Source organism: Crocodylus siamensis, chromosome 6 (assembly GCF_052110815.1).
Source record: "Crocodylus siamensis isolate JL-2025a chromosome 6, ASM5211081v1, whole genome shotgun sequence".
Classification (NCBI taxonomy): domain Eukaryota; kingdom Metazoa; phylum Chordata; order Crocodylia; family Crocodylidae; genus Crocodylus; species Crocodylus siamensis.
The window spans coordinates 54,379,116-54,406,891 of NC_143400.1; the positions used below are offsets into that span (position 1 = coordinate 54,379,116).

General features: G+C 41.6%; 1 protein-coding gene across 2 annotated transcripts in view; it reads right to left on the reverse strand.

Annotated features, from left to right (window-relative positions):
- Window positions 1-27,776, reverse strand: part of STAG1 (STAG1 cohesin complex component) — a 305,757-nt gene that overhangs the window by 210,997 nt on the left and 66,984 nt on the right. For both annotated transcript variants that reach the window (XM_090051339.1, XM_090051340.1), the window contains 2 exons: window positions 20,689-20,791; window positions 10,902-11,066 (listed from right to left, as the gene is read on the reverse strand). In XM_090051339.1, coding sequence (XP_089907465.1) covers window positions 10,902-11,066; window positions 20,689-20,791 — 268 coding nt within the window. The remainder of the gene's footprint in view (window positions 1-10,901; window positions 11,067-20,688; window positions 20,792-27,776) is intronic.

Below are 27,776 nucleotides of genomic sequence, written 5' to 3' on the forward strand. Positions count from 1 at the left end.
AGCTTCTTAAACTAGCCTGTTAAAATCACTAGTGAACTAGAGTATAATAAAAACAAGAAACAGTTTTGCACATGTAAAACATAAAGCAAATGCAGGGGCACAGATGAAACAATGACATGAGATTTTAGGATTATTTCAACACTTACAAGATAAAACCTCCAACTTGTAGGAAAGCAGCAACTCTAGACTAAAATTTGCCATTGATACATTAAAGTAACCGTGGGATAAGGTGACAGTGACATGTCCATGCAAGGACAAACTTCACAAGCTACACTTTGAAATAACTGAAATGCCACAAGTGCTCCAGCTTTTAGCAGAATTAAATGAAAAAAAAAAAGAGATGTTTCTGAAAGTGATACCCAAGGTATTAAAATAGAAAGCATTACAAAACAGTTCTATCCATGCATCTCCAACAAGGGAACAAAAATACATAGTCAAGATAGAAATACTTAAAAAATAGCAAATGCCAGCCTGGAGAATACTGTATGGAAACAAGAGAGCCTGTCACAACAAGAACTGTGTGATAGGAGTTCCTCTAAAGAAGGAACTTAAAAAACAGACAGACAATCTTATGGATATAGGGATTTTTTTAAAATTACACAACAGCGAAACTGGGCCAGCAGTATGGTAGCAACTAAAAACAGGTAAACTCGGTTCATATATTGATTCCTTACTTTTCAAAGGTGTGAAATGTTACCTTTTTTTTTAAAAAACAACCACTGAAGAGAGCCAGTACATACTATAAAAGTGAAGGCCTTTCCATTTCAAATGCTGCAGCTAGTTTCTGGCAGGTGAAACTCAAAAAAACCCTTCTCTCACTAGTTCTTAAACTTATTTTGGTTATGAATACTGTCTGATAGTTCATCAGAAAAGTATTAGAGATACAAAATTTAGAAGCTGGGGGAATCTGAGGAGTTGCCATAATTGCAAATGTTGTCTTGGACCCCAGGTGAACATTAATATAATCTCACAATTGGGATCAGAGAAATTGTATTCCCAGCTCCCAAAACTGTGCATCCTGCAATGCCAGGACTTCTCTGATCCCTGCTGTGCAACTAATAGTGAGGGGTGCCCAGCACAGAGTCCTGGTCACTCATGCCTGGCTCCCTGCCTGCCAGCAAGCTGAAAGACAACGTGGACAGCTGAACACAGGGGACTGGCATAAATAGGGCAGAGGGGCACGTTAGAGCAGTAGGTCTCAACCTTTTTAGAGTCAAGGCACCCCTCCATAACTTCTCCAGAGTTTAGCAGTACCCCATTTCAAAAACTAAATTTTACTCACTTTCTGATAAAGGAAAAATGATAGAGCTATTTTTCTGGTGCAAAGAACTCACAAAGACTACAACAGGTCATTGTGTTTTTGGCACTCCAGGTTCTTATTTGAAATCTCTTGGTTTATCTCATGATTCACGTAGGTGTTTGCAGACCTAACAGTGCTTATATTGCACAACACCCTTAAAAGGATCTCAGCACCCCAAGGCCCTACAGCACCATGGCTGAGAATCACTGCCTTGAAGACTAATTGGTTCAGAGAGGCATAAGGTTTTGGAAGTATCAGCATATTTTACCAGAGGCTATGAACAAAGAAGGCTCTTGCCTATGAAAGGTCATGCTTCTGTGAACCAGTCAGTCTCCAAGGTGCCACCCTGCTCTACTTCTGTCTATAGGTAAAGCAGTAAGTAGTAGAGTCTTAAATGGAACAAAAGGCAAAACAAGATTCAGTATCAAAATCTACAGATAATATATTCGCACCAGAAATAAGGCACCCTTTGCAAAACAGTGAAGCCAGTGGCACAACTTATATTAGGTATATGGTGGAGTCTCCAGCGCTAAACTTTAAAACCACAATTGAGTGTCTCTCTCAAAACACACATCCTGTAGTTCAGCTAAAAGTTATGGGCTTGATACACGAATGGGTGAAATTCGATGAGCTGTTTATTTCAAGAAGTCACAGAGTATTATATCACAACTAGCAAACTGATTGGGGGCAGGGGCGGAGGTCTGCATCTGGCCCCCTCCCCGGGCCAGGGCTGCAGCCACGCCCTGACTCTCCCCTGCTGCTTTGGGCCAGGGCCGTTCCCCCCTCCCTACACCGCTTTGGGCCGAGGCAGAGGCTGCTCCCCCTTCTTGCCCCCCAGCTCTGACCTAGTCCCCACTGCTATGGCAGCGCTCTGCCATGTGGGGCAGCATGAGGTCAGTGCTGCGCAGCCAGCACCCCATGCCCCCACCGCCTCCAAGGAGCAGGGGTCCCCTTCGTCATGGCGGCGCTCTGGTTCCAGTTGTCCCCCTTCGTCTCAACCCCCCACCTCAGCCCCCACTGTCATGGCAGCACTCTACCACGTGTCTCTACTTGTTCAGAGTACTTGGATTGGCTTCCGAGGCAACCAATCAGACTGCAAATACAGCATTATGGACAGACACAGTAAGGCTTTTATAATATAAGAATGGTTACTTTTTGCCTTAATTCTATGAAAACAAAATATTTTAAAAAATCTTAGAAACTACACACTTGATCCGAGTCAAAAGGCCGAGAAGCAATACAACTGTGCAAAATACATAGAGTTGTACCACTTACAAAATATGCAAAATAGAGGTCTTTGTGAGATGGTACAAAATATGCAAAACATAGGAAAAGATACTCATAAAGACTTATCTGAAAGTTCTTCAATCTTCCTCATAGATCAGTTAATGTCTTAAAAGATGACTAAAAAGGGCCCTGGAATTCCCAACGCTACCTATTAGCAAATTCCTACCCTTCCACCCCAACAAACAGCTCCAAAAAACTGGAATCAGTTATCAGAAGTGTGTATATGAAAGTCACCACACAGAAAAACAAAATGACCCATTCTTATTCTTGTACACTGGATAGACAAAGAAGGGATAGTACCAAATAATATTATGGATAAACAATGTAACCCCCCCCAAATATGCATATTGTGAAATGCTGACTATATACTGAAGACATATTGCTGCAGAAACACATCTAAAGAAACCCCAAATGCCCTGAATTTGTCATATGCAAATAGTGAGACCAAAGACTGTATAAGACTACACACCATCTTTAATTAATTCCTAGCAAATCAACAAAGGGTATTGTCTATAATGCACAAAACATCATAGAAGCCACCAAACTTGGAGTTACCATGTTTTCTCACATACTACACCACAAAATATACCATATTTACCCAAATCCAAGCTGACTCTGAATTAAGACAGACCCTCCCCATAATTAGATTCTATATATGGAAAATTATAAAGTTGTTATTATTTTCCATATCTATATGGATCATCTTAAATGCATCCTTCCCACAGACAAGCAGTGGCAGGGGGCAGTCTAGCTGCTTGACCCTTGCTCCTTGATGCCCCATGCCTTGTCCCCCACACCACTTAACCCTCCCCCCCCATGCCTGTACCCTGGTGCCTGTCTCCCCATGATGCCTACACCTCCTAGCACCTGCTCCGCCTCTTGATCCCCCTTGCTGCCCACAACCCTCACAGTCTGTGCTCCTCTGCCTGCCCCCCACGCCCAAAGTACAGCTCTGTACGGAGTATGGAGCACATGCTTGCTCTGACTCCAGCTTGGCCATGCAGCAGATTCTGTGGCCACAGCAACTCCAGTATAGGCTCCAGAGCTGCTGCCTCCATCATCACTGTTGCATGGCTAGGCTGGGGCCAAAGCCAGAGGAGTAAGCAACAGAATTGGAACCATGGCAGCCATCTGCACCACCCACTTTGCTGCCTTGTACTTGAAACCAAGACAAGGGACTCTCCCCCACCCCCACCAAAATTATCATGCAGTACGAATAAGTACCAGAGGCATGAAGACTGCTCACCAGGAGCTGGGGTTGCACACCAGAACTGGAAGGTTGGGGTGGGGAGGAGAAGGAGCAGAGGTTGGGAGCCATATGCCACTGCAAGACCAATCCTGCACCCTGGTGCTGGGGCCACACAGCACAGTGAGGTACCATCAAGCATACCAGCACCGAGGAGTGATCTGGTATGCTGGAGCCAGGATAGATTTGATTTAAATCAAATCGATTTAAGTCACTGGTCAGGAGGCCTTGATTTAACCACTGTTTTTAACCAAAAGTACGTTCTTGTTGTTTAATATAAACTTCATTAAAATACTGCCAAACAGGGTCCCTCTTACAGCCTGGTAAGCCTGCTGCCACAATAGCTTTTCCCTTCTACTATACCATTCCCTAACTAGATCTCAAATCAATGGAGAGGCTATGCTCAGAAACTTATCCTTCAAGACTTCTAGAAGAGTCTGCTCAAAATGTTTCTCTTTTGATTCTACTGCCCCTCCCTCCTTGCATGTATCTGCAGACTCCTCCTCCTTGCCCAGATCTACTCCACTACTCCACTCCCAACAGTCCTCTATTCATTTAATTTCTTGAAACTTGCACTTTTAAAGAGAGGTGAGGGCTTGACTCTGTGTACACATAATTTGCAAAGAGACAAGAGGGCTGATGGGTAGATAATCAGGTTTGTTATCTCTTATCTCTGTATACTGCTGCTAACAAGGATATTATCTCTGAAGACAAATCCACAGTTTGAGAACTGAAACTAAGGAACACAGAGATGCTTAATACCATCTTCTAAACTGAGCACTGAATTTCACTGGGGAGAGTGGTTTACTTTAATCTTTACTAATCTATACAGGAGCCTCTGGGAACCCCATAAGATTGGGCCCCTAATACAGACCATGGTCTGTTGTGACCTATTTATAAAACTTTTCTACAATGGTCTTATGAATATATTGTCTCAAATAGTATAATTAGAATTTATAATTCCTATTCCATGATAGTATCTTTGAGCTCTAATATGTCTTAACTTAAAATTATCTTTATATAGGTTTATTTTTTTAAGAAAACATCTTAAAAAATAAAAAATATGATTAAAATAAAAAAAAATTGATTTAAATAAAAAAACATATATTTTTTAAATTGTTGGTTTTTATCCACCCTGACTACCTTGTGGCAGAGCCCAATCTGGCACTGGAAGTTTGGGGGAAGGAGATAGGGAGGGTGCAGTGGCAAAAGTAACTGCTGTGGCTCCCAGAGCCACATTAATGAACAGTGCCACAGGTCTGGACATATGGGAAACCCTTTTTGTCATATATAAACATACACCCAATTTTTCCCCACAGGTTTTTCAGGAAAAGGTGAAGGTTATATGTGAGAAAATATGTGATCTCTCTACATACCATATCTCTTGTGCTGCTTGATTATTATTTGATTTACTTGGAAGAAAACTTCCTTACACACAACAGGAGCAGAGGCTGCCACAAGTAAATATAGCAAAGGTGGAATTACAGAGACTGCTGCTGCAGATAATGGATCTCTGCAGGAAGTTTTCAGTTTGCAGCATCAACAGAATGTGAACATAGCTAGGATGACCATATCATTTTTAAGGAAATCCGGGACACTGCCCCACCAAGTCAATGGGCTGCTGCAGACAGGGGCACAGAGCATAGTCCGGCAGGTAGGCAGAATGGCATAGCGCACTAGGCAGGTAGGCAGCACTGCTGCTGCGGTGTGGGAGGAAGGTGGATGGCATAGAGCAGGCACCATGCCACCTGAACGCTCCTGGCCCACCTTCCCTGAGCACCAGCTGGAGACAAGAGGTGGGCTAGGCAGGCACCACTCCAGTTTATCCACCTTGCTTCTGCACAGCAGCAGTGGTGTCTGCCTGCCCATCTGCCTGGCACACCATGCCACTATGCCTCCCCGCTGGACTGTGCCCCGCACTCCTACAATTCCAAGACTTTTCTTCCAATTTTCACTGGCCTACAGAATCCAGGACTGTCCTGACCAAACCAGGACGTGTGCTTACTTTAAACACAGTAGATAGTTTCAGCATCACAATCAGTCTAAGACCTGCTCGAAACCCAGAAGTCTGGATAGAGTAGCCATATTTGTTAGGAGCACAAAAACATTATGCCACAGGCATACTAGTAGGGGTGCACCAGTAGAGATTTTTGGGGCTGCTACCAACCCAATTTCTGATACAGCTGCCTTCAGCTGGTAAATCTGGTGTGGTGGAAAGGGAGGGGAGAGAGAAAAGGTGTGGGGGGAACAGATCAATGCCCCCCATGGTAAGGAAGGGGGCAAGCACTGCCCAGGTGGGGCGGGGTGGGCTGGAGCCACAGTTCATGGGGAGGAGGTGGCTTCTGCCACTGCTTGCAACCCAGTAGGGCAGGGTAGCGGGGAGGTTGTGTGCCCCCCAGATCTGCATGGGGTGGGGTGGGGTGGGGCAGGCTGCAGCTGGGGCTGCTCTCGTCAGCGGGGGCTGGGCTCAGAGTGGGCACCAGCAGTACTGGGAGAATGCTGAATCCACCACAAATTTCGCTGCAGCTCTGCTCCCAGTCCTGCCTCCACCAGCTGCTCCAGTGCAGCCCTGGCTCAACATCCTGCCTCCACCCACATGCCAAGAAGGTCTAGAGCCGCGGCTGGCAGCGAAATTTGGAGTGCAGCATCCTCCCAGCACCACTGGTGTGTGTTCCAAGCCCAGCACCTGCCGAGAAGAGCCCCACGCAACCCCAGCTGCAGCCCACCCCACCCCACGCAGATCTGGGGGGCGCACACCCCCCCCCAACCCCCATGCCATCCTGGGTTTCAAGCAGAAGCAGGAGCCGCTTCCCCCACCCCTCATGAACCAAAGCTCCACCACCCACCGAGGCAGTGCCTGCCCCTGTCCCCTTCCTCACCGTGGGGGGTGATGATCTCCCCTCTGCCCACCACACCAGACTTACCAGCTGGATGCAGCTCTCCACACTGCGGCTGTGCTCCTCACTGCCCGAGTACTGTGCTGCAGCTGCACGCAGCGTGGGCATTTATCAGCCAAATTATGAGCCCCATTGGGCCAACATGGAATACAGCCAGATTTCTTTATGCCGGTACTGATCCAATATTGGACTGATACATCAGTGTACCTCTACATATTAGCATAACCAAGAGCCAAAGACAGCCTTGCTGGACTAAAGAAATTACTAGCACAGTGTATGAGCATCACTGCGTATCACACTACCAACAAACTGTTGCATATGGCAATGAAGCTTTTGAAGCTAACAGCAGTGGAAAAGGTGACTAAACAAATTGAACACTGCCAGCAAGCCAAATACTAGCCTGATACAGCCTCCAAAGCATTCTTTGAAATCATAACAGGAAAGCCAATATGAGCAAAACTGGTGCCTAGTTACAGTGATAAGATATGGAGGGTAAGAAAATGTATGCAAAGAAAAACACAAAGATCATACATAGTAGAAACACAAACACTATTGTAACTGGTGTTTCCTTAAAACCAAGGCACAATTATCCTGAAGAGAAGACTTAAATGAATCCTGTCACAGATTCAAATACAGTAGAAACTTGACATGAGTGTGAAATGAAGTTATTAGAGATACTCATGAGCTGGCAAAAGGCAAAAAAAAAAAATCTAGCAGCAGAGAAATCTCCTAAGGGCAAACAGCAGGAGGAAGAAGCTTTGAAAATAAAACCACATGAAGCAGAAGAGTAGTAAAGTTACTTAGTAATCTCAAAGCCTACATTAAATGAAATTATTGCATTTCTATTACAGAATGTAAAATTACAGCATGCCCTGGGGAAAGAAACACATTGTGTATATGTAGACAGTTAACAGAATCTACTGACAATTAAGAATATAAAGCATTGTCTGAAAGTCAGTAAGGTCAGTCAAGTTGCTCACATTGTACACTGAAGAGCTCCACAAATAAGTCAGTAATAAGAGGTCTGTGTCTTGCCGATGATCACGTCACTATCCCTACAATTTCACTGGAAGACGGATGGAAAGAATGCAAGGTCTGCCCAGGCCTAACCCTGGTTTTCGAAACATTATTGCAGGCATCTTCTCTTTGTTTGCACTTGTAACTTGAACTGCTTAACACTTGAGGAGCGTTAACGTCATTTCAACTGCATCTATGTTGAAACCCAAAAATCAGTAATGGTTCTTTTCTATTTGACAGAGGTAAAATTTTCAAAAATTAGCAAGTAATTAAAGGCGTTGGCACAAGAACAAGCTACGATGTGGTAAAACAAAGAGCATGACTTATAGCATGTCAGCCACTACATAGTAGAATGTGCAAACATGTACCCTGTGTTACACGAGAACTCACCTATACTAGTTTACCTGCCTCTCATGAAGAGGTGAGGTAGGGCAAGTTATCTTCCCACTTGCCACCACATAAGAACATGCACATGCAGCTTCCATGAAGTTGCTGACATGTCATAAAATCCAACTTCATTTACCTCAGTGCAAGTTATTTGTCTACCCCTGCCAGAAGGCACTTTAGGCTCCTAAGACACTTAGGCACTGTTGTATTTTTGACCTCAGAGTGAACTTGCTTACTAGTAAGCCATCACTGTTCCAAAAAGCTTAGCCATCTTCCTGAATAAATTCAAACTCCATCAATAAATATGCTGCTTCTCCTAGTTCAGCTCATTCTGACTTTAACCTCAGAAGTTCTTAATGCAAACACACACATTTCCCTTAAGAACTGCTCCAAGAATAGGATCCTAAGTATATGCACCCCAACTCTGTGTTTTTACCTTGTGAAAAGTGTTTTGTTAAGACAAGAAGAAATGTGACTACATCCTAACCAACTCAGTTCTTCTCATAGACGTTCATAAAAAATTATCAAACACCTCCAGCAATGAAGCAGCCACCTACACCTTTCCTTTGGCTTCTATTTATACCAACAGCTCTCAGATAAATATCCAATGCACGGCATATAGTGTCTTCTGTTGCATAAAAAAACCCCACACCTCCAAAAATCATCTTGGAAACCTGCCAAAACAACTCCGAAAATGTGTTGCAAGGGAACAAAGTTGGTGGACCTGAAGCAGTAAAATAAAATGAAGAAAAGGCACCTAGAAGCTTTCAATCGTTCTGTTATAAAAATATTTGCTCTGTGTTCACCTATTAGATAACAAGGGTCTCTCTCACGACCCCAATTTCACAGAACATAAGACATACTTTCAAATTCTCATTTTCCCATATTGACTTCTACATTATTAATACACAACTCAGATTTTTCATGGACTTATGGAGGTTTAAGGGAGGCTTAAGCTGGATATTAGGAAAAATTTGCTCATTAGGAGGGTGGTAAAGCACTGGAACAGGTTACTTAGAGAGGTGGTGGAATCTCCATCCTTGGAGGTTTTCAAGACCTGGCTAAACAAAGCCTTAGCTGGGATGATCTAGTTGGGGCTGATCCTGCTCTGAGCAGGGGCTCAGACTAGATGTGACCTCCTGAGGTCCCCTTCCAACCCTTGTTGTTTTATGATTTGTGGTGAAATTTCAAAAATGGTTTAGGCCGTTAGGAAACTAAGTCCCCTTGAAAAAAATCAGTGAAACGTAGGTCCTTATCCGCATTATGTGACTTGCAAATGAGACTTGCATATCTTTACCATGTCCTGAGTGAGACAGGAAATGGCACCATGAAATTAACTCAGCCTACTTGCACCTGCTTCATGTGTACCTTCGCTCACAACATTGTGGAGCAGTGAGCTAAACAAAGTTGGACGTGAACAGGTCGGCACCACGCTCAAGCTTTCTGCAGTCAGAGCCTCAGGAAGGTTCAAGAGGATATACTTGCGACTGTACCAGGTCATCTACTCCATAAATTTGAAAGTCTAAGCACACATGGAGCAGGCAAGGCTTATTTCTCAACAGCATGCTTGGGCTTGTCCACGGAAAGGTACAGGACAATGCAGACATACCCTCAGACATCTAGGTGCTTTTTACAATTTAGCACCATGTCATGCCTGAGAGTTCAGTTTGATCTCATAAATCACTTAAGCCGTGTCACACTACTTCACTTAGTGCCAGGCAACAGCACCCCGTAACAGGCTGCACTGCTACACACAGGCTACTTTCGAACCAAAAGAAGTGTAGCTACATTTACACAGCGCTGCCCTTCAGCTAATTATCACAACGGGTGGCTATATTTATTGGAAGGCAAGGTTCTTTGAGTAGATGTGATATTTTTTATTAGACCAACTAAGTAGTTGGAAAAAAGTTCTTAGTAAGCTTTCAGGCAAAGTCACCCTTCTTCAGGCATAGGGAGTCTCTGCTGCTCTGAGACTCCAAGAAATGACAGACTCCCTATGCCTGAAGAAGGGTGACTGTGCCTGAAAGCTTACTAAGAACTTTTTTCCAACTACTTAGTTGGCCTAATAAAAAAATAATCACATCTACTCAAAGAACCTTGCCTGCCTATGTCCTTAGACCAACACAGCTACAACCAAAAACCCAGCTATATTTACTAGCACATACCACTGAATAACTTCAGATATACTTTCTGGTTGGAAAGGTAACCCATGTAGATCACCATGATTTGCTGCATGACACCACTGTTTGGCACTAAATTTACCATGTAAATACGATCAAGCACTTTTGACAACTTCACTTGCTGGGTAAACATCTCAAATCTTCTCTCCTTTGCAAATGTTAATTCTGGATATGCTTTATGTACAGCAGCTGCATTTGTTAGTAGATCCCCTTCTTTTAAAACTCATTTTCAAGCTATAAACAAATAACTGACAAAATAGTAAAGAAATTAATTGGAATAGAAAGCTACTTCTCAGTCTACAGTTCTTCCAGAAGTACTTTGAAACATTCAGCTTTAATCATATCTTATACTGAACTCCTTATTTCAATGTACAATACATACAAGCAGAGGGGGAAGGGGGAATACCAGCAACTCATTTTTGATAAGCTGTATCAGATGACGTAATCCTAATTACAACACTGTGATTTAACTTTCATAGATTCATAGACACAATGAGAATAAATAAGAAACATATTTATTGTAGTGTGGAAATATTCAGTAATTAAGTGGTAACAACAACAAACGCACAGTATGCGAATTACTTTACCTGCATGGCGCTTTTCCCAAGCTTAACCACCTCAAACAAAGTGACAGGGTCTCCTTCTCCATTCTGTTGAGGGTGACCATTAGCTCTTCCACGACCTGCTGTTCTAGTGCCAGGTTCAGAACGGCTCTTATCTCCTGGAGTTTTTCGAGGTTTTTTATTGGCAGACTGGGCAGAAAGAACATCAGAATGAAAATCTGGTGCAATTACGATATGAATGAGTGAAAGTATCTTGTAAACTATATATATACACATACACACACACACGTATCAGCATTAGATTTATACACACACACACACTGCATCAGATGTATTTATATGCGAGTCTTACTGCGAGAAAAGTAAAAAAAAAAATTAAAAATTGTGATCTAGGCTGCAAAAAATAGCTGTCATTGGCTTACTAGAAAATTTACTTCTATGTACTTAGAAAACAACTGAGGTACCTTATTCATAAAATAACCGAACCCCAACTACTTCAGGATACAAGTATTACCAAGTTAAAAGGAACCAACTTCAGGTTATTATATTTAAACACTTTCTTCCCTTTCATTGCTACCCACATAAAGCTTGTTCATAGTGCTTTGGGTGCTCATTAGAAAGACTTTAATATTCGCTTCCCACACCACTAAAATTAATCAGTAACTCAATTTATATGTACAAATGCAACAGATTACCCTAATGGTCCCTTCTTGCTTTGCAATCTGTAGTTAAAATCGCAACCTCCAAAAAAAGTTATCTGGAGTTTGCCTCTACTGTGCTAACAGGTCCAGAAGATTTATTCTGTGGACAGTCTTCCTGTGGTACCATTTGCTTTGAAACATTCAGGAAATTGTGCAACTAGGTCTTGATTGACTGGTGCCTGCCATTTGTATAGAAGGATTCACTAGGGTTTATTACCCTCAGCAGGCTGCACCCAGATTTAATGAAGCACAAGCAGCCAGATTCTTGTCTTCAAAATCTACTTTTCATGGTTAAATGCTCCAAAAAAAGGACTTCAATGGGCCAGATATGCCTAGCACAGAATCCTTACTCCCCCATCCCTACCCCCCATGCAAAGAAAAACCCATCTATAGGAGAGCTGCTGCAGGTAGCAGACCCAACTTCTGCACTAACCAACTTTGCTTTGGTACACGAGGACAGAGGATGTGGTAGAGAGGTGCCTAGAGGGTGGGAGAGAGAGCAATAAGAAAAGGGACAGGCAAGAAGGAGTTCAGCACAACTGCAACTCATTCCAATAAATGCTGTAAGAGCTATCAGTGACCTTACAAAGGCATACATTAGAGCTCTTAAGCTATGGCAAGGCCAGATGGCATGCAATCAGGGAGCCACAGCTCTATGGAAGGGACAGTTGGGCCTCTGACCTTAAAGGGCATGAGAAATAAGTTTTCTTTTCCTACGAGGCCATTATCCAGGCACAGACAGACAGCCATCTTGTCTGCCCGTTTAAACAAAAGACAATCCAGCTCACTGAAAACATTGTCACTTCAAGGTGTGTGCAGTATGTAAAAACTGATGTATTGTGGACTGTATCTTGAGATTTTAATGAAGAAATTGTTTATACAACCAGGCCCAAGATCTTAATTTGATTTTTAGAAGACTAGATTTTTGATATGGCACTGAGGAGCTCTGCTGAAAGCTGATAATAAACTCGACCTGTCCTAGATTTGTGCTGATTCCACAGACAAAGTTTTTACACAAAGGTAAAACAAATGATGAAAGATTTGGTCCCTGCCTATCTAAGGCCTGGCTCTAGGATCGTCACCAGTTTCTGGGTAGCCTGAACAGCAAGTTAGAGGCTGAACAGCATAGTCTTGAACTGGAAATACTGATCCCGAATTAAAGCATTCGTTATAGAAATGCATCTGGAGACAAAGGTAGATTCTGCTGGGACCAGATGACCTCAGGAAATAATGAGAGGGTAATTTTCATCAGAAAGGAAGCTTTCCATATATGCCAATTCAAAAACAAGACTGAGTAATGGGAAGAGCTTATCTTTTTTCTTTAGCTTGAAGAAACCTAATGCTCACATGTCTGCTGCATGAAGCACCTGAACTGGACCAGTCCTGTGCGTTAATCTGGTACACAAGGCTGATCTGAGAGCCTGATCCAGCCCACAGACTGGCCCCATGCTGCTCATCTGCCCTGCAGGGTCACATGAGTTTGAAAGCCCCTTGCACGGACAAACCTACATTTGGGACAATTAAAAAAGTGGGGGGAAGGGGAAGGGATGGGGATGGAGGCTGCTGCTGCTCTGGACTGTGTAGAAGCTGTGCGTGATACTGTAGCAACAGAACTGTACCAAAGCCAAGCCAGCTTTAACCCTGCTTCACCCAGGATAAAACCTGGAGCAATTTAGCTTACTTTTAATCACCAGTCTCACATAGTTAGACATTCACAGCATATGTAACAGCATAACACCTGCTGCGTGCTCCTGAGCAGCAGCTGCCCCAAGTGTATATGCATCAGTGTCCTGAACTAGGTATTCTACCCCAAGTCTGAGAATCCACTGCAGATTTTCCCAGACATTTACTGAATCATTTTATAAAAATCAAACACTGCAGGGAAGAAGTTTGCTGGGATACAACATCTATACCCAAAACTTGTTCAAAGAAATGTGTTTCAGAGAGTGAGGAAAGCTCTGGCCAAAAACAGAAACATACTGCAGGCTTTAAGGCCCAAATCCAACTCCCCCTTTATGTAGCTATGTCTATTTATGCATCTAAGTAGACATCTGCTAGGAGGGAAGCAGCAATGTAAAAGGTAGTCCATGTAAATTTCTTGAAGCATGGTGCAGATAACTTTCTGGTACAGGTAGTGGAGAGGCCAACTAGCTGGGAAACTCTTCTCAAATTGCTGCCCACAAACAGGGAAGAACTGTTTGAGAATGTAAAGGTGACTTGAGTGTCTGACAAACGGAAAAGAAATCCAGGAGAGCTGGCTTACTTTAAGGAGGTCATATTAAGGGTACAGGAGCAAGCTAAACTGGTGCAACAGAAGAAAGGGAAGTGCAACAGGAGGCCAGCCTAGCAAGGCAGCAATCTTTTCCACGAGTTGAAACTCAAAAAGATACGCAACAAATATTAGGAAGGTCAAGGCACAACTTGAAATGCAGCTGGAAAGGGACAGAAAAAGCAATAAAAAGGAATTCTGCAAGTATGTCAAGAATAAGAGGAAGACCAAAGAAAGCATGGATCCTTTAAGGAATGTAGAAAACAATCTAGGTACAGATGATGCAGAGAAGGCTGGAATATTTAACATCATTTTTAATGCAAGTCTTCACAAGTAGGGAAGCTACTAGAAGATAAATGCGACTGGATGCAATGATAGAGAAGGCGGCAGTAATTGCAGAATAGGTTACGGAATACTTGAGGAAGCTAGATGCTTTCAAGTCAGCAAGGCTGGATGGCATGTACCCGAGGGTAGTGAAGGAATTGGCAGGGGTAATTTCAGAGCCATTATCTATCCTCTGAAAACTTGTGGAGGTTGGCTGAGGTCCAGGATGAGTGAAAAAGGGTAAATATAGTGCCAATCTTTAACAATGGGAAAATGAAATATCCAAAAATTACAGACCAGTCAGCCTGACTGATACCTAGAAAGAACATGGAGAAAGTTCTCAAGAAATTCATTTCAAAGCACCTAGAGAAAAACAAGGTGATCAGGTACAGCAAGCACGGATTCACCAAGAGCAAGTCATGCCTGACCAATCTGATTTCCTTCTCTGATAAGGTGTAATGCTCTGTGGATGGGGAGGCAGCGGCAGGAAGGAGTGTTGCATGTTACTGGGGGAAGATGTGGGGGCAAAGGAGTGTTGGCTGTTATATAATTTGACTTCCACAAGGCCTCTGACACTACCTGCCTCAACGTTCTCATCAACAAGCTAAGGAAGTACAGACCAAATGAAGGTACTGCAGGGTGGACAAAACAGGTTGGATCACTGTGCTCAATGAGCTGTCATCAGTGGCTTAAATGTCTACCTGGGAGAAGATCTCATGTAGGGTTCCTCAGGGGCCTGTTCTGGATCCAGTCCTGTTCAACATCTTCATTAATGATTTGGATGTTGGAACAGAGTGCACAACTAGCAGATTTTCAGATGACACCAAGTTAAATGGAGTTGCACACTCTGAAGGGCAAGGCTAGGATCCAAAATGTGCTGGGTATACTGGAGAAATGGTCCAGAATCAACCAAATGAAATTCAGCAAGGATAAGTGCGAAGTCCTGCACTTGGGATGGAATAATTGCATGCACAGATACAGACTGGAGAATGGTTGGTTAGGCTGCAGTATTGCAGAACAGAGCCTGAGGCTTACAGGAGACTAGAAGCTGAGTATGAGCCAATGGTGAACTCTTGTTGCAAAAAGTCAGTAAGATACTGGTTTGTATTAACAGGAGTGTCACTTGCTAATAAAGGCAAGTGATCTTTCCACTCCATTCAGCACTGGTGAGGCCTCACCTGCAGTGCTGTGTCCAGTTTTGGGGTCCACACTTCAAAACAGATGTATTCAGAATGAAAAGAACGCAGCAGAAGGCCTGGGAAGCAAGATTTATGAGAAAAGGCTAAAAGACCTGTTATTATTTAGTCTGGAGAAGAGAAGATTATGGGGGAAGTTGATAACTGCCTTCAAATACCTGAAGGGGGATTGTAAATACAGAGGGTGGAGATGGACTTATCTCCATGGGACAGGACTAGGGAGAAATGGCCTCAAACTGCAGCAGGAGAACTTCTGGTTAGAGATTAGATTAGGACAAACTTTTTGACTGCGAGGTTAGTTAAACAGTATAACAGACTAACTAGAGAAGCTGTAAAATCTCCATCCCTGGAAGTTTAAGAGCACATTAGACAGATATTTAGCTGGGACGGTTTATTCAGAGATGATCCTGCCCTGAACAGGCAAGCTGGACTAGATGACCTCATATGGTCCCTTCCAGTTCTACTTTCCTAGCATCCTATGTTCTCTAAATAGTAGATGTACATTTAGGGCCATATACATATTTTAGATACTATATATTGTTGCAATCCTATTCCACTTTGAAAGATGTGTAACTCCATCTAAATCCTTAAAAGATTAGCCTGAGAAAAACCATGACTGGCAACTGTGAGGGGGGATGGTAGGAAGAGAGAAGAACAGGACCCTTTCCATATTTTTTGTCCAATGGCCTAATGGTTAGGGCACTTGTCCAGGGAGTGGGAGACCCAGGTTCTAGGCACCACCACTCCGGGGGGGGTTGACAACAAAACTCCAGGCTGGGCTAAGGCAGGGCCACTAATGCAAGGTGGCCCACTGGACAGCCAGGAGAGGAGCAAAAAGGAGCAAATGGAGGACAGCAAGCAGAAAGAGCCTGAGACGGGTACTGCCCTGAAAAGGAGAGTGCTCTGGGTTCTGGCCCTGCCTGCACTGGTGTTTAACTGTTTAATCCAATGACTACTTAATACAAAATGTAGAAATAGCATAGGGGTAGCAGCTCAGGTACCCTATCTTATATCCTAGGAATAAGTACTACTACACTATTGGGCTAAAAGACAAGGCAGCCCTCCTTCTCTTGACTTCTCTCTTCCTCCCTCCAGAGTTGCCACTAATGATTTTTCTCTGAGACTTGGGAGGAATTACAAGCCTCTCTGGCAGAACAGGAATTGCAACATGGTATAAACAGCTTTCAAGGATCTCTTCCGGGCATATTCAAAAGAACAAAGCAAGCTGCAGTGCAGGAGAATCTAAAATCTGCACGTCTACACATAAATGCATAATTAGCACTTAGCCACCGGAAGGGGGAGTTGAATTTGGCCTGTATGTACAATCAGTTAATTATTAACATTCTGAAATACATGCCTTAAAATGCAAGTCATAAGGAGTTCAATATTTAGTTTAGCAAAAAACAAACAAACAGTAAATGCAAATTATTATGGTTAAGGATAATAATCTAGCAAAATAAAAAAAATAACAGAATTCAGTGAAAAAAAATGGAAGTTGGAAAAGCATTGGAAATACAGTGCAATTTTTTAAGTGAGAGTTTTTGAATGTAGACCAAATGTCTTTCCAAGAGATGTACAGCAGGTCAACAACAGATAATTAGATTTGGCACAGTAAACACTGGGAAGAATTATCTGCAATTAATTGGGTCAGACTAGCAAGTTTCATTATGGTCATAAAATCTATTCATTTATGAAAGGACATTTTATTAGTTTCGAATTCCTTTCTTTCCGTCTTTCATGTAAAATTGAGAAGCAGGTAGAAAAAGGGTTGCATACGTTATAATCACAAAGGCCACGCTACATCTTAGTCGCATTGAGGAGATTCAGAACCATGTTGTGACAGCTCTGGAATCTGTTCCTTTCAAGTCTGTAACCAATATTGGTGGGGGATGAAGGATAAAAAAAAAAAAAAAAATCACTCATTGGATCAAAGATCCCGTGTTAACCTCTTCCTTCTTCAGGATGCTATGTTGATGACACTGTCATCTGTATGCTAGAATCATACTAGGCCTGCTATTTTTTCCAGTCTTTTGGGTTTGGTGTGGGGGACAGGGACAGCTGATGGATGAATGCTTTCCTTCTTTCACTTCATTTAAATGATAGTCTTTCATGGCCTGAATAAACAAAGATGAATGCTTACTGGATATCCATCTTGGTATATTGCATCTCTCTTATCCAGGTAATCTCCCCCATGGGAGACTTTAATCTGTTAAGATTATTTGGCTTCTTTAGTCATAGTTCACTAATATGGGAATTGCTATACTGAACTGCCTCGATGTGCCCAGTAATTAAGGAAAAGTATTCCTTTGCACTCATTTCTGAATTTACCTCCTTTCAGTTTTACTGAATTTCTTGCTGCTTTGTTCAAGGGCAGGGGAATGGTCCCCATCCACTTTCATTATTTTTATCACATCCCTTCTTATTGGTCTTCCTTATAAGGCAAACAACCCAACATTTTTAGTCTTTTGCTGGAACAGGGACTTTCCATACTCCCCTCAGTCTTTCTTGATACCTTTTTTCTGACCCCACCTAATTCAGTAGTATACTTCCTGAATAGCAGTGACCAGTAGCGAACACAGACTTCCAGACACCTCCGATTTGCATAACCATTAACTTAGTTGTTCTCATGAACAGATTGTGCACAGTCTTCTCTGAGAAAAATGAATCAGGCCTACGGTCTGTTTGCTTTTTGCTGCTCACTCCCTTATTTGTGGTACAACCCTAAAGGAGTTGAGAGTGGTGGAGAACTAAATGGAATGAGCTCTCTGATAGACAGAGATTTACTTTGGTCGATTTGAGATGGGACTTTTTCCAATTTAGACAGTACCATTGGAAAGCAGCTGTCTAGCTCATCTTCTCAGTCAGAGTTGTTCAAGTACTATTATCTCAAATGTGATCGACAACTCAGGGGGGTAGACATCAAAAGAAAATGCCCTTAAAATGGCTATCAGGGGTTGGGGGACACCATGCATTTGGAGGAGATGCATGAAAAGGCATTGCTCAACACATTTGCTCCTTCTGGCATTAAAGTCGTAAAACAAATCTCACAACTTAGTGGGCAAGCAAACTGGCTTTGTGTTCAAACTGGTCTTTTCTGCCTTGCATGCTCATCAACCAGGAAGACAGCTGTAGAGAGCAGCCCTTTGAAGAGCTAGAAGTACTGGAAGAAAAAATTATCTGGTACAGAGATTTCTGACCAGTTGTTCTTGTTTTTTCTTTAAAGACTTTCTGAAGAGATGGGATTTTCTTTTTGTTTTGTTTTTTCCTTTTAATTATGGGAAGAAGAAAAAAGTCCTGCAGCAAAGAGACTTTCAGAGACGGCCGTGAAAAATGCAGAATGAAAAGTGATATAAGCCTGATAGTAAGAGGAAATAGAAAGCTTACATGGGAGGAAGAAGGGAAGAAAGTCTCTCTACTAAGTAATTTCTGGATGCTAGAGAGGGTCTCCAGGATCCATGAGCAGAGCAATATAAATTTTCTCATAATAGATACTGAAAAAGTTGCTCTGAACATCAGATCAGTAGGACACTTCCTAAAGAACATACAGTTAACTACAAGATTAATATATGGTCATAAACAGTACATTTAGGACTAACATTTTACACAGAAAAAAATAATTTTGTTTTCCTGCTCCATAGGGACTTGGGTTGGCTGTCATGCTGTTGCAACTATCCTTCTCAAACCGAGCATTTCAAAACAGCAAGTATGTTTTGTACATGAAGCTTATCTGTGGAATATTCACGAATGAATATTGAAACAGTCAGCACTACTGTCCTGAAATAAAACACTCAGAATGAAACAGCATAAAATAAAATAACTCTGAAAGCTTTCTATACCTTCACAGACTTTAAACAATGAAGGGATTCTGCTCAAACTGGAATTAAAAATAATTAGCCTTCATACTGACACCTAGCATGAAGATCAGCCCCAACTGAAGGAAGGCTTTGGAAAATATGACCATGGAAACATTTAGCAATTTCATCCACAGTAGTTGTCACCTAAAGCCCCTGTAAAATTTGACATTGGCACTAGTGTCCAGAAATTCAAAAGCTAAGATTCCAAAAGTAACTTTAAACTGGCTGAACTGTGTATATGTATTTTGGCTTATGATTTATAGAGTTAAATATTTACCTTAAATTTCTTCCTAAAATTGCAAAAAATTCTTACCGCTGTTCAAAAATATATTGGTTGGTTATTTATTTTCAAATCCTAGTCAAACATATCTTAAATGATTCCCAAAGAAAGAAAAAAATGTGCATAAAGGACTTTACAACAGTAAATAACGTCCTTATATTAGCTCAAAATTTTGAAGAAACAAGCAATATGACATGTTCCATGAAGGTTCACTAGCTGAGCTGATCTGGGAGAGAAAATGAGAACTAACCAAACTTATTAAAAGAATGCCTATAAAAACTAATGTAAAATTCTCCCCCAAAATGACCTTATTCCACTTCATGGAATTCAGCCATGGTAACAGTAATACACGTGCTAACCCTGGAGAACTACCAAAAACAAGCCTCTTGACAAAATACAACAATCGTGTATGTCTGCCTATGGATATACCCATAAACAGGGTACTTTTTTGTTTTTTTTAAATAAACAACAACAAAAAAGCTTTTTTAACTAAATACTGTAGAATTTCTGAGTGTTCCCTCTATTATTTCCATTCATGAAATGGCACTGTACAAAGGCACTTAAAAATAATCTCCTCTTAGTAAATCCTATGACCACAGATACCAAAACCTGAGGCTCTCATATTAAAAAAGAAAAGCTCTTTATCCATATGCAAGACAGAAGATATCCCATTTCCTTAAACGTACATTAACACCTCTACTGATGGAAGAATTCAACATTATTTTAAAACTATGAGGATAATTTCTAGATTACATGAAGAAATTAGCAACCACTAAAAGATGGCTCGAGTGTTGTGTCAGTACTCTTTAATAAACTCTCCATTAAAACTTTTAAAAGGAGAAAGTTGTTAGGGTTAATAAGACTGCTCCCTTACCTAGAAGAATACTATAATGTAAAAAATAGTGGAATAATTTAAGATGAGTGAATGCGAATAGCAACGGATACAACATTAATGGGTATTACCATTTTATCTTTTAAATTAGATATTATTTCTAATACTTCAGCAAGCAATTCTTGTATATTGATCTGATGCATGTATTATGTACTATAAGCCTTCATGAAGTTTGAGATATACTCATTGTAAACCTATTTATGTTCACTATTATCACTAAGATGTTCAGACAAAAGAATAGTCTGCAATCAATTTTAAAGAGATGCACAACAAAACAAAACTAAATAACACATACTGGAGGCCTGCCAGGACGGCCCCTTTTTCTTTTTCCTTTGACTTCTGTTTCTTCAAGCTCACTGCCAGCATCTGAATGCGCAGTAGTTTCATTTGTAGAATCCCTAGGGAAAAAATACTAGTTAAATTAAAATTATTTGAAACTAACAACCTATAATTGACTCTCTGATTAATATTTAGTTCTAACCCAGAACAGAATAAATCAGACTTTAAAAGCCTTAGGTCACATTTACTCTGCAAATTAATCAATTAAACATTGCTACCTTTGGAGAAATGCTAAGTTATGTAAGTTTTATGGAGTTAGAAACCAAGGAATTTACATTATAAGCTCTCAGACATGAAGACATTTAATTAACTCATTCTTTTAAAGTGAAGTTCTACTTTGAAAATTGACTGCAGTAAACAGCACCTTCTTATCAGATCTACTGCATGTATATATTCTGGATTATAACTTTAGTGAAAAAAATAAAGGTTTTAACTACTTTTTACTCCTGTTAACCTTGAGACCCAGTACAGCTATGGAAAAATTACCTGGATTCTAGTCTAGCTCATACATCTCTATTCTCAGCTGTACTTGATGATAATGGTATTGCACACATACAATTAACAGCAGGATTAACCTTGCAGAAACATTAATACTGGTGATGATGAGCAAGCAGGAAAGAACTCACTATATGACATTCTTATTCCAAATCAAGTTTGATTCTGGTAGCTAGGGAAGACTGTTCAAGTGTACAATGAGTAAGTTTGGTCTGAAAGTTATGAAGAGACTATAAATGTGGAAACCCACAGTGCCATTTTTCCAGTCACTTTTCAGAGTAGGACCACACTTTAAATAGAAAAAAATGTTACCTTAAAATCTCCTTTCTTCTAGAAGCCAGGTCCACAGATCCTACTATGGTTCTTCAATCAGGGGGCTGCTGCTTGGAGAAACCAGACCTGTCAGTGATCTTCTGGGGCACTAGGTTTTGCCCCTGAAGAGCCCACAAGTGAAACTATTTCCCAAGCTGATGTGAACTGAATTATTTTAACTTTAGCTTGAATGATCAAACTAACTTAAGATCTCTGTGGATCACCAATTAATTGCGGCAGAGCACCAGATCCATCTTTCAGAGTTATTAAACCCTGTTTTTAATCGCATGTTATTGTAAATCCAGTGTAATTTGTAAATCTTGTGAGAGGAAAAAAAAATCAGGCGCATTTTGCTAAGACTATGCTTAAATTCAAATAAGCATGGATTAGATCTATGGATCTGGCACATAGGAAAGAGGAAATTTCAACCAATAAATGTTACTATCCTCCTTCATAGCCAGGCCCACAGATCTTCCCAAAAGTGGCTTTTATCAGAAATGCTATGTAAATTCATATGGAGGTACTAGCGGTAAAGTAAAGCTAACATTTAATTATTTACAGCTCCATAAGCATTACTGCATCACAGTTAAGATTGTGCTACTATTTTATCTTTGGTATGACCTTTGTAATCTTCCATTTCTATTATTTCCTGATTATATTTGTAAATAAATAATAGGAATTATAAATCTAAATGTTTGACTTTTTTAAAGGACACTTAAGAAAAAGTCACTGTATTCAGATTTTTAAGCATCTTACTTTTGTTGTCATGAAAACACACATTAAAATTTTAATTCTTTATTCTCAGATTAATAAAAGCACTTACTTGCAGGAAGAAACATTCAGAAATAAACGATTAACAAAACTAGCTTACCTAACACTAAATGGAATCAAATCAGTTTGCAACAGCAGAGCAAATATGACAGAGTTGATAAGAATGCCTATAACAATGATATTGGTTATTGATGCATCTAAACTTTATTCAGGGGTAGATACCTCACACCTTGTAACTAATAAAGGCTGATGACAGATGTGGGGAAACCCCCCCAAAAGCGCTTTATTGGAAGAAGCAGCATGTTTCAACCTTGCTCGGCAGCATCTGTATAGATCAAGCATCTCAGCGGAGCTTCTTGGCTCTCATCTAAAGCTAATTCAATCAGCTATTAGATAAGAGTACCAAAAAAGCCCCACTAAAGTGCCCAATCTAGACAGATGTTAGGCAAGCAGGATCCAACTAACGTGATGCTTATTCTGGGCATGTGCTGGGCTTGGAACAGGGGCATGCTGAGTTTAAAGTAAAGCGCCATTTTGGGGGGTGTTTTTTACATCTGTAAGCAGCCAAAGACTAAAGACCCAAGTTGACGTCAAGACAGCCACCACTTTTCTACAGCTTTTTCAGATGGAAAAGGGGGTAACACTTGAAAGTTTGCCTACCATCTCCTATTGCTTCCAAAAGTACTAAAGCCAGGCTTTCTCTATGAAAGATGAAAAACACCAGGTGTTAGAGAATAACGGAACATGGGATACAGGAGTGGAGGTCATTAGGAGGCTCTTTGTACTTTTGCCACAGCAGGCCTCTAGAACTCGTAAGGTCTACACAACTTTCTTCATCCTGAAAGATCCTATAGTCCTGACAGATCAAAGGATTCCTCAATAAGGTTACAGTTTTGTTGCAGTATTTTTTGGTAAGTTCCACAGCAGATGTGCAGGGAATAAAAAAATTCCAATGTTTACAAAAAGGAAATTGATTTTTGCAGTTTTCATAGCACCATCACCCATAAGAGCTAATAAAGTGTTGCTTTTTAACACCAGCAATACTAAGATGAACCATTCAAGCCATGGACTCCTGAAATGTTTAGCTGTTAAATCAATTAAACTAACAGGAAAAGGTGGCTAGCATTTGCAATTCATTTTCCTTGATTCTGAAGCATGCTGCATATACTGAGGTTATCATCCTTGCTTTCATGCTTCTCTTGGGCAGTAGTGTTACAGGACAGTGATGAACTTCTCAAAAGAAACAACTACCATTGGAAAGGAAACTCTAAGCCAAACTAAACGTCAACAATGTTGAAGCACTTTATATTAGAAACTGAACTAGAGCAGGCACCAAACTGGACTTTTTCCAATGGATCATCTTCAAATGTTGGAATTCCATTAGAAACCTTTATTAACGCAAGTTTGAGGTGTTTGTTTGTTTGAGATTAGAAATGCAGCACTCCCTAAAAAATCTGGCAGCAGGCTAATAAAAACTTTAAAGCACCTTCCATGTAGACTTCAGTTTGATGACTGCTTTCAGAAAGGGTTTTCTTGAATAACAAGCATTCAGCTGTTTGACTTCAGAATGAGTCCAGCTAGGAAAGCTGGCCCGATCATTTACCACTTTGGGCACTCCCAATTTTTGCTTTTTTTGACATTATCTTGGAGCAAATGTTTCCATGACTGATAATTTCTGATAATCCACAAAAACAGACCACATTTTCAACTGCTGAACTACAGTTAGCATTACACACACTTTTTAAAAAAATTCCATTGACATAAAGACAGATGTCTTAAAAACGGTGTTCCACCTTACGATTACTGGTGAAGGTGGAATTGCAGATACTCTCCCCTTTGCCTAGAGCAGTAGGAGCCAATATTTCTCGGAAGGCGTGCTACAAATGAGCCCTGCACCCTTCCCAAGTTTCACTGCCTGAACTGATGCTCTGCTTTCTGCCCAATATGTCACTGTGCTGCCCGTCTTCTTCCTGATCTGCCACGTGCTGCACAGAGGATGTGAAGTATCTGCAAAAGAACAACATGGCACTGCTACAGTATTTAGCATCAAGTGGTCTGCAGCATCTGTTGTCTCATCTGCACCAAGACTAATTCCAAGACAATCTTTCAACTCTTCTTTCAGATCATTTACGACTTGCAAAAAGCTTTGGTAAGCATATTTTCCTCAGTTGATCTGAACAAGGTATGACATCAATGGTTTTTGTTTTGAAAAGCTTTGCAAAGAGTTTTTAATAGTAAGGATCTCGAGGCCATGAAGTGGAACATTAACGTTGCCAAAAGTCTATGCAAGTCAGTAATCTTCTGTTCTATTATGCATTTGTTCTTCTGTTTTCACAGATGATAGCCCACTGACCGTTTTCTGTACTTGTCTTTCGTACTGCAGATTTGGCCACTTGAATCTACTATTTATGAACTCTTAAAAAGGCTGCCACTGCATGCTTTCTGCTTAAAATCCACGTTACCCACTGTATAAAACATCAAGCTACCACTAACATGAAATATCTTCATTGGATACTTCACACTCCTCTACCTAGCATTTGCACTTCCTACTTTATTCACACTTGCTATAATCATTTGTGCCTCCTTTTCACCTCAAGAGCACTCTCCCGTTTCCCTTGGTAAACTACAAATCTCACTGGCTGAACTTCACTGCTACGTACGTTCATGCTTGCTTCATACTTAAAACAGCTAAGCGATAACCTTATGGAGAGACCGACTGATTTGATTTGATATCAGCATGTGATATGGTGTGTATTCTAGAGGAAATGAAAAATGGACTTCATTTTAGTCACTTGCAAATTTTCATGTTTTTTATTCAGGTTTGTGATTTCTATATGTTCTGCAATTGCTGTAACAAACTCCTAGCTTTCCTTACGGCCACAGTCCCTGAGACAAAGCCCAAATAACACATTGGGAAATAAGAGTTACACGTAACTCTTGTACCTTAATCCCTAAGGAGTGAGAATCCATACAGCTCTGTTCAACTTAGACTGCTGAAACTCATGCTTTTAGTTCTGCAGAGCACTAGGTAGTGTGTTAGCCAACACTGAGATCGAAATGCTAGAATGGTGGTCACAGAAGAAGTTGAATTTTCTCCTATTTATAAGCAAAGCATTCTTCTGATGTAGTGGGGGGAGGTGGTGAAGGGTAGCCTGATCTCCGTGGTAGGAGCAGCCTCAGTAAAACTTTGACAGCATCTCAGAGCTTGGGAGTTTGTTTCCAAGCCACAAAGCTTCTATAGAAGCAGGAGAGCTATCCTCTGCGCTGGAAAGCCTGGCCCACTCCTGCTCTGCTCAATCCAAGATTCCCCTTCTGTACTCCAATGTGTTCCTCACCTCCCATATCAAATGTACACTCTTCTTTCTCTATTACCTTAAATACTGACACTTTCCCCTATTTCCCCCTTCATGAAGGAAGACTGGGGGCTAGCCCTGCCCCTGTTTTAAATACGCACCCAATACTTCCCTGTGACAGAGCAAACTCTTTAATAAAAAGAAAAAACTTAAGAAGTTAGATCCAACAGATCTTCCCAGGGAAGTGGGGGGGGGGGAGAGAGAGTGTGTGTGTGTGTGTGCGCGCGCCCCCGTGTCTGTGTGTGCGAGTTTGTTTTTTTAAATTCAATTTTCCATATTCCAAGCCAAATAAGCCAAAACAAATTCCAAATCCAAGAGTCAGTGCAGAACCATAAGTGGCCCTACTACTGACAAACATCCTCCACCCCATCTGGAGCTTCAGATGTTTCCAAAACCTTTGGCAGGTATCCTACTTGCAGGCCCAAGTTTGGGGTTCAGATGCTCCCAAGTTTTCTTGCCCTCAGCCGTAAGGACCAGTGGCAAGCCAAGGAGGAGTCTCATTTCCATAAAGTGAGCTTAAAGCCAAGACCTTCCCATTCCAGCAGCTAAGTGGGAGATTTACTGTACAATACCTTGGCAGGCACTAACCCCATGCCAAGAGAGCGGTCTTCCCCAGTGCAGCTAGGAAGACCACATCCGTGGTCATGGTGTTTCTCATGCAAGGTAAACATAGCCTATGCTCGATTTGAGCCTTCAAGAGGCTGATAAACTTTTTTTTGGTTTATATAAACTAAACCTTCCTCATCCTCACCCCAGGGAAGAGAAGCAGTGTTCAATGAGGCGAGGTAAATGCAGTATATCTTACCATCAGGCTGAGCCTTTTGAGAAGGTACCAGACAAAATGTGCCCTTGAAGTGTTAAGAAGTGCAGTGTGGTGATCATCATCATGATGGCTACCTCAAAGAGAAATAAGACTCACCCTAGGATCTGCACAGGCTCTAGAGCAGGTTCCTCCACACTGATCCTTAGGATATAAGTAAGCAAGCAAGCATGGATAGCAAGACTGATACTTCAAGGCAGGGCTGTCCAACTGGTGACCCACAGACTGCATGGGGCTCCCAAGGAATTAAAAACTGTGCCCCTCAGGCTCTACATCTGGATGTCACTCCCCCATTGCTTTTTGCTGCTGCCACCAGAGTCGTTGGGCTCCCCCTGTGTCCAGCTTCTACTGGCTGTGGCCTAAGGGGTCCGGAGACAGCCCGCTGTTTGTGCTGGAGCAGTGCAGTGAAGCAGGAAATACCTGCTGCTTGGCAGTAAGATGGGGGGACATGATACAGGGTGGTGGGTCCTATAGTGCAGCATATCTGCACATGCCAGATGCCTCCATGGCACAGTAAGTCCACATGGGTGGGGGTCTGCACAACATGTTGGAGGCTTATGAGGTGCAGGGTGAAGGAAGGGGGGCTTACACAGCACACTGCGGGCATTGGTGTGGTGTGGGGAGGCTCACAGCAGTGTGCGATTGGGAGTCCTGCCACCCACAGACACTCAAAAATTAAGACACCTATTAGGAGGCAGTTTCAAAAGCTCACTCCTCTTCTTAGACACCTAATTTCAAGTCTAGTTTTTTCCTTCCATGTTTATTTTCACTTATTTTTGTGTCAGCACTGCAATTTAGCTTGAATAGTTTATCTCCCTGACCTATTTCTACAGATTAGTCAGATCCACTCTCAGACTTCACTTGTAAAGCAAACACTTTCACATTTCTTTAACACAGGCTCTCCATTTCTTGGTCATCCTAGTAATCCATTCTCTCCATCTGCTCCAGTCTGAGTTAAACCCTTCTTGCACATGAATGACTGGAATTGTACACAAGGTACTCCAGGAAAGATCTCACCAATACCCTGCACAACAGAATCAATACTTCCCTAACTTTACTGGAAATACCTTGACTGATGACCACTGGGATGGTTTTTACATTTTTCATAACCACATCTGTTAGTGGCTCACAGCCATCCTGTGACTGCAGTTTACCCAAGTCTTTCATCCTCATTTTTTTCCAACTGGGGAATACCCAACCAAGAGCAGATAGTCTTAGTTTTAGTCTAACTGCCTGTCCTCGAATTCTGTACTACTAATTTTCACCCCATTCCACTATTATAGTCCTCAAGGT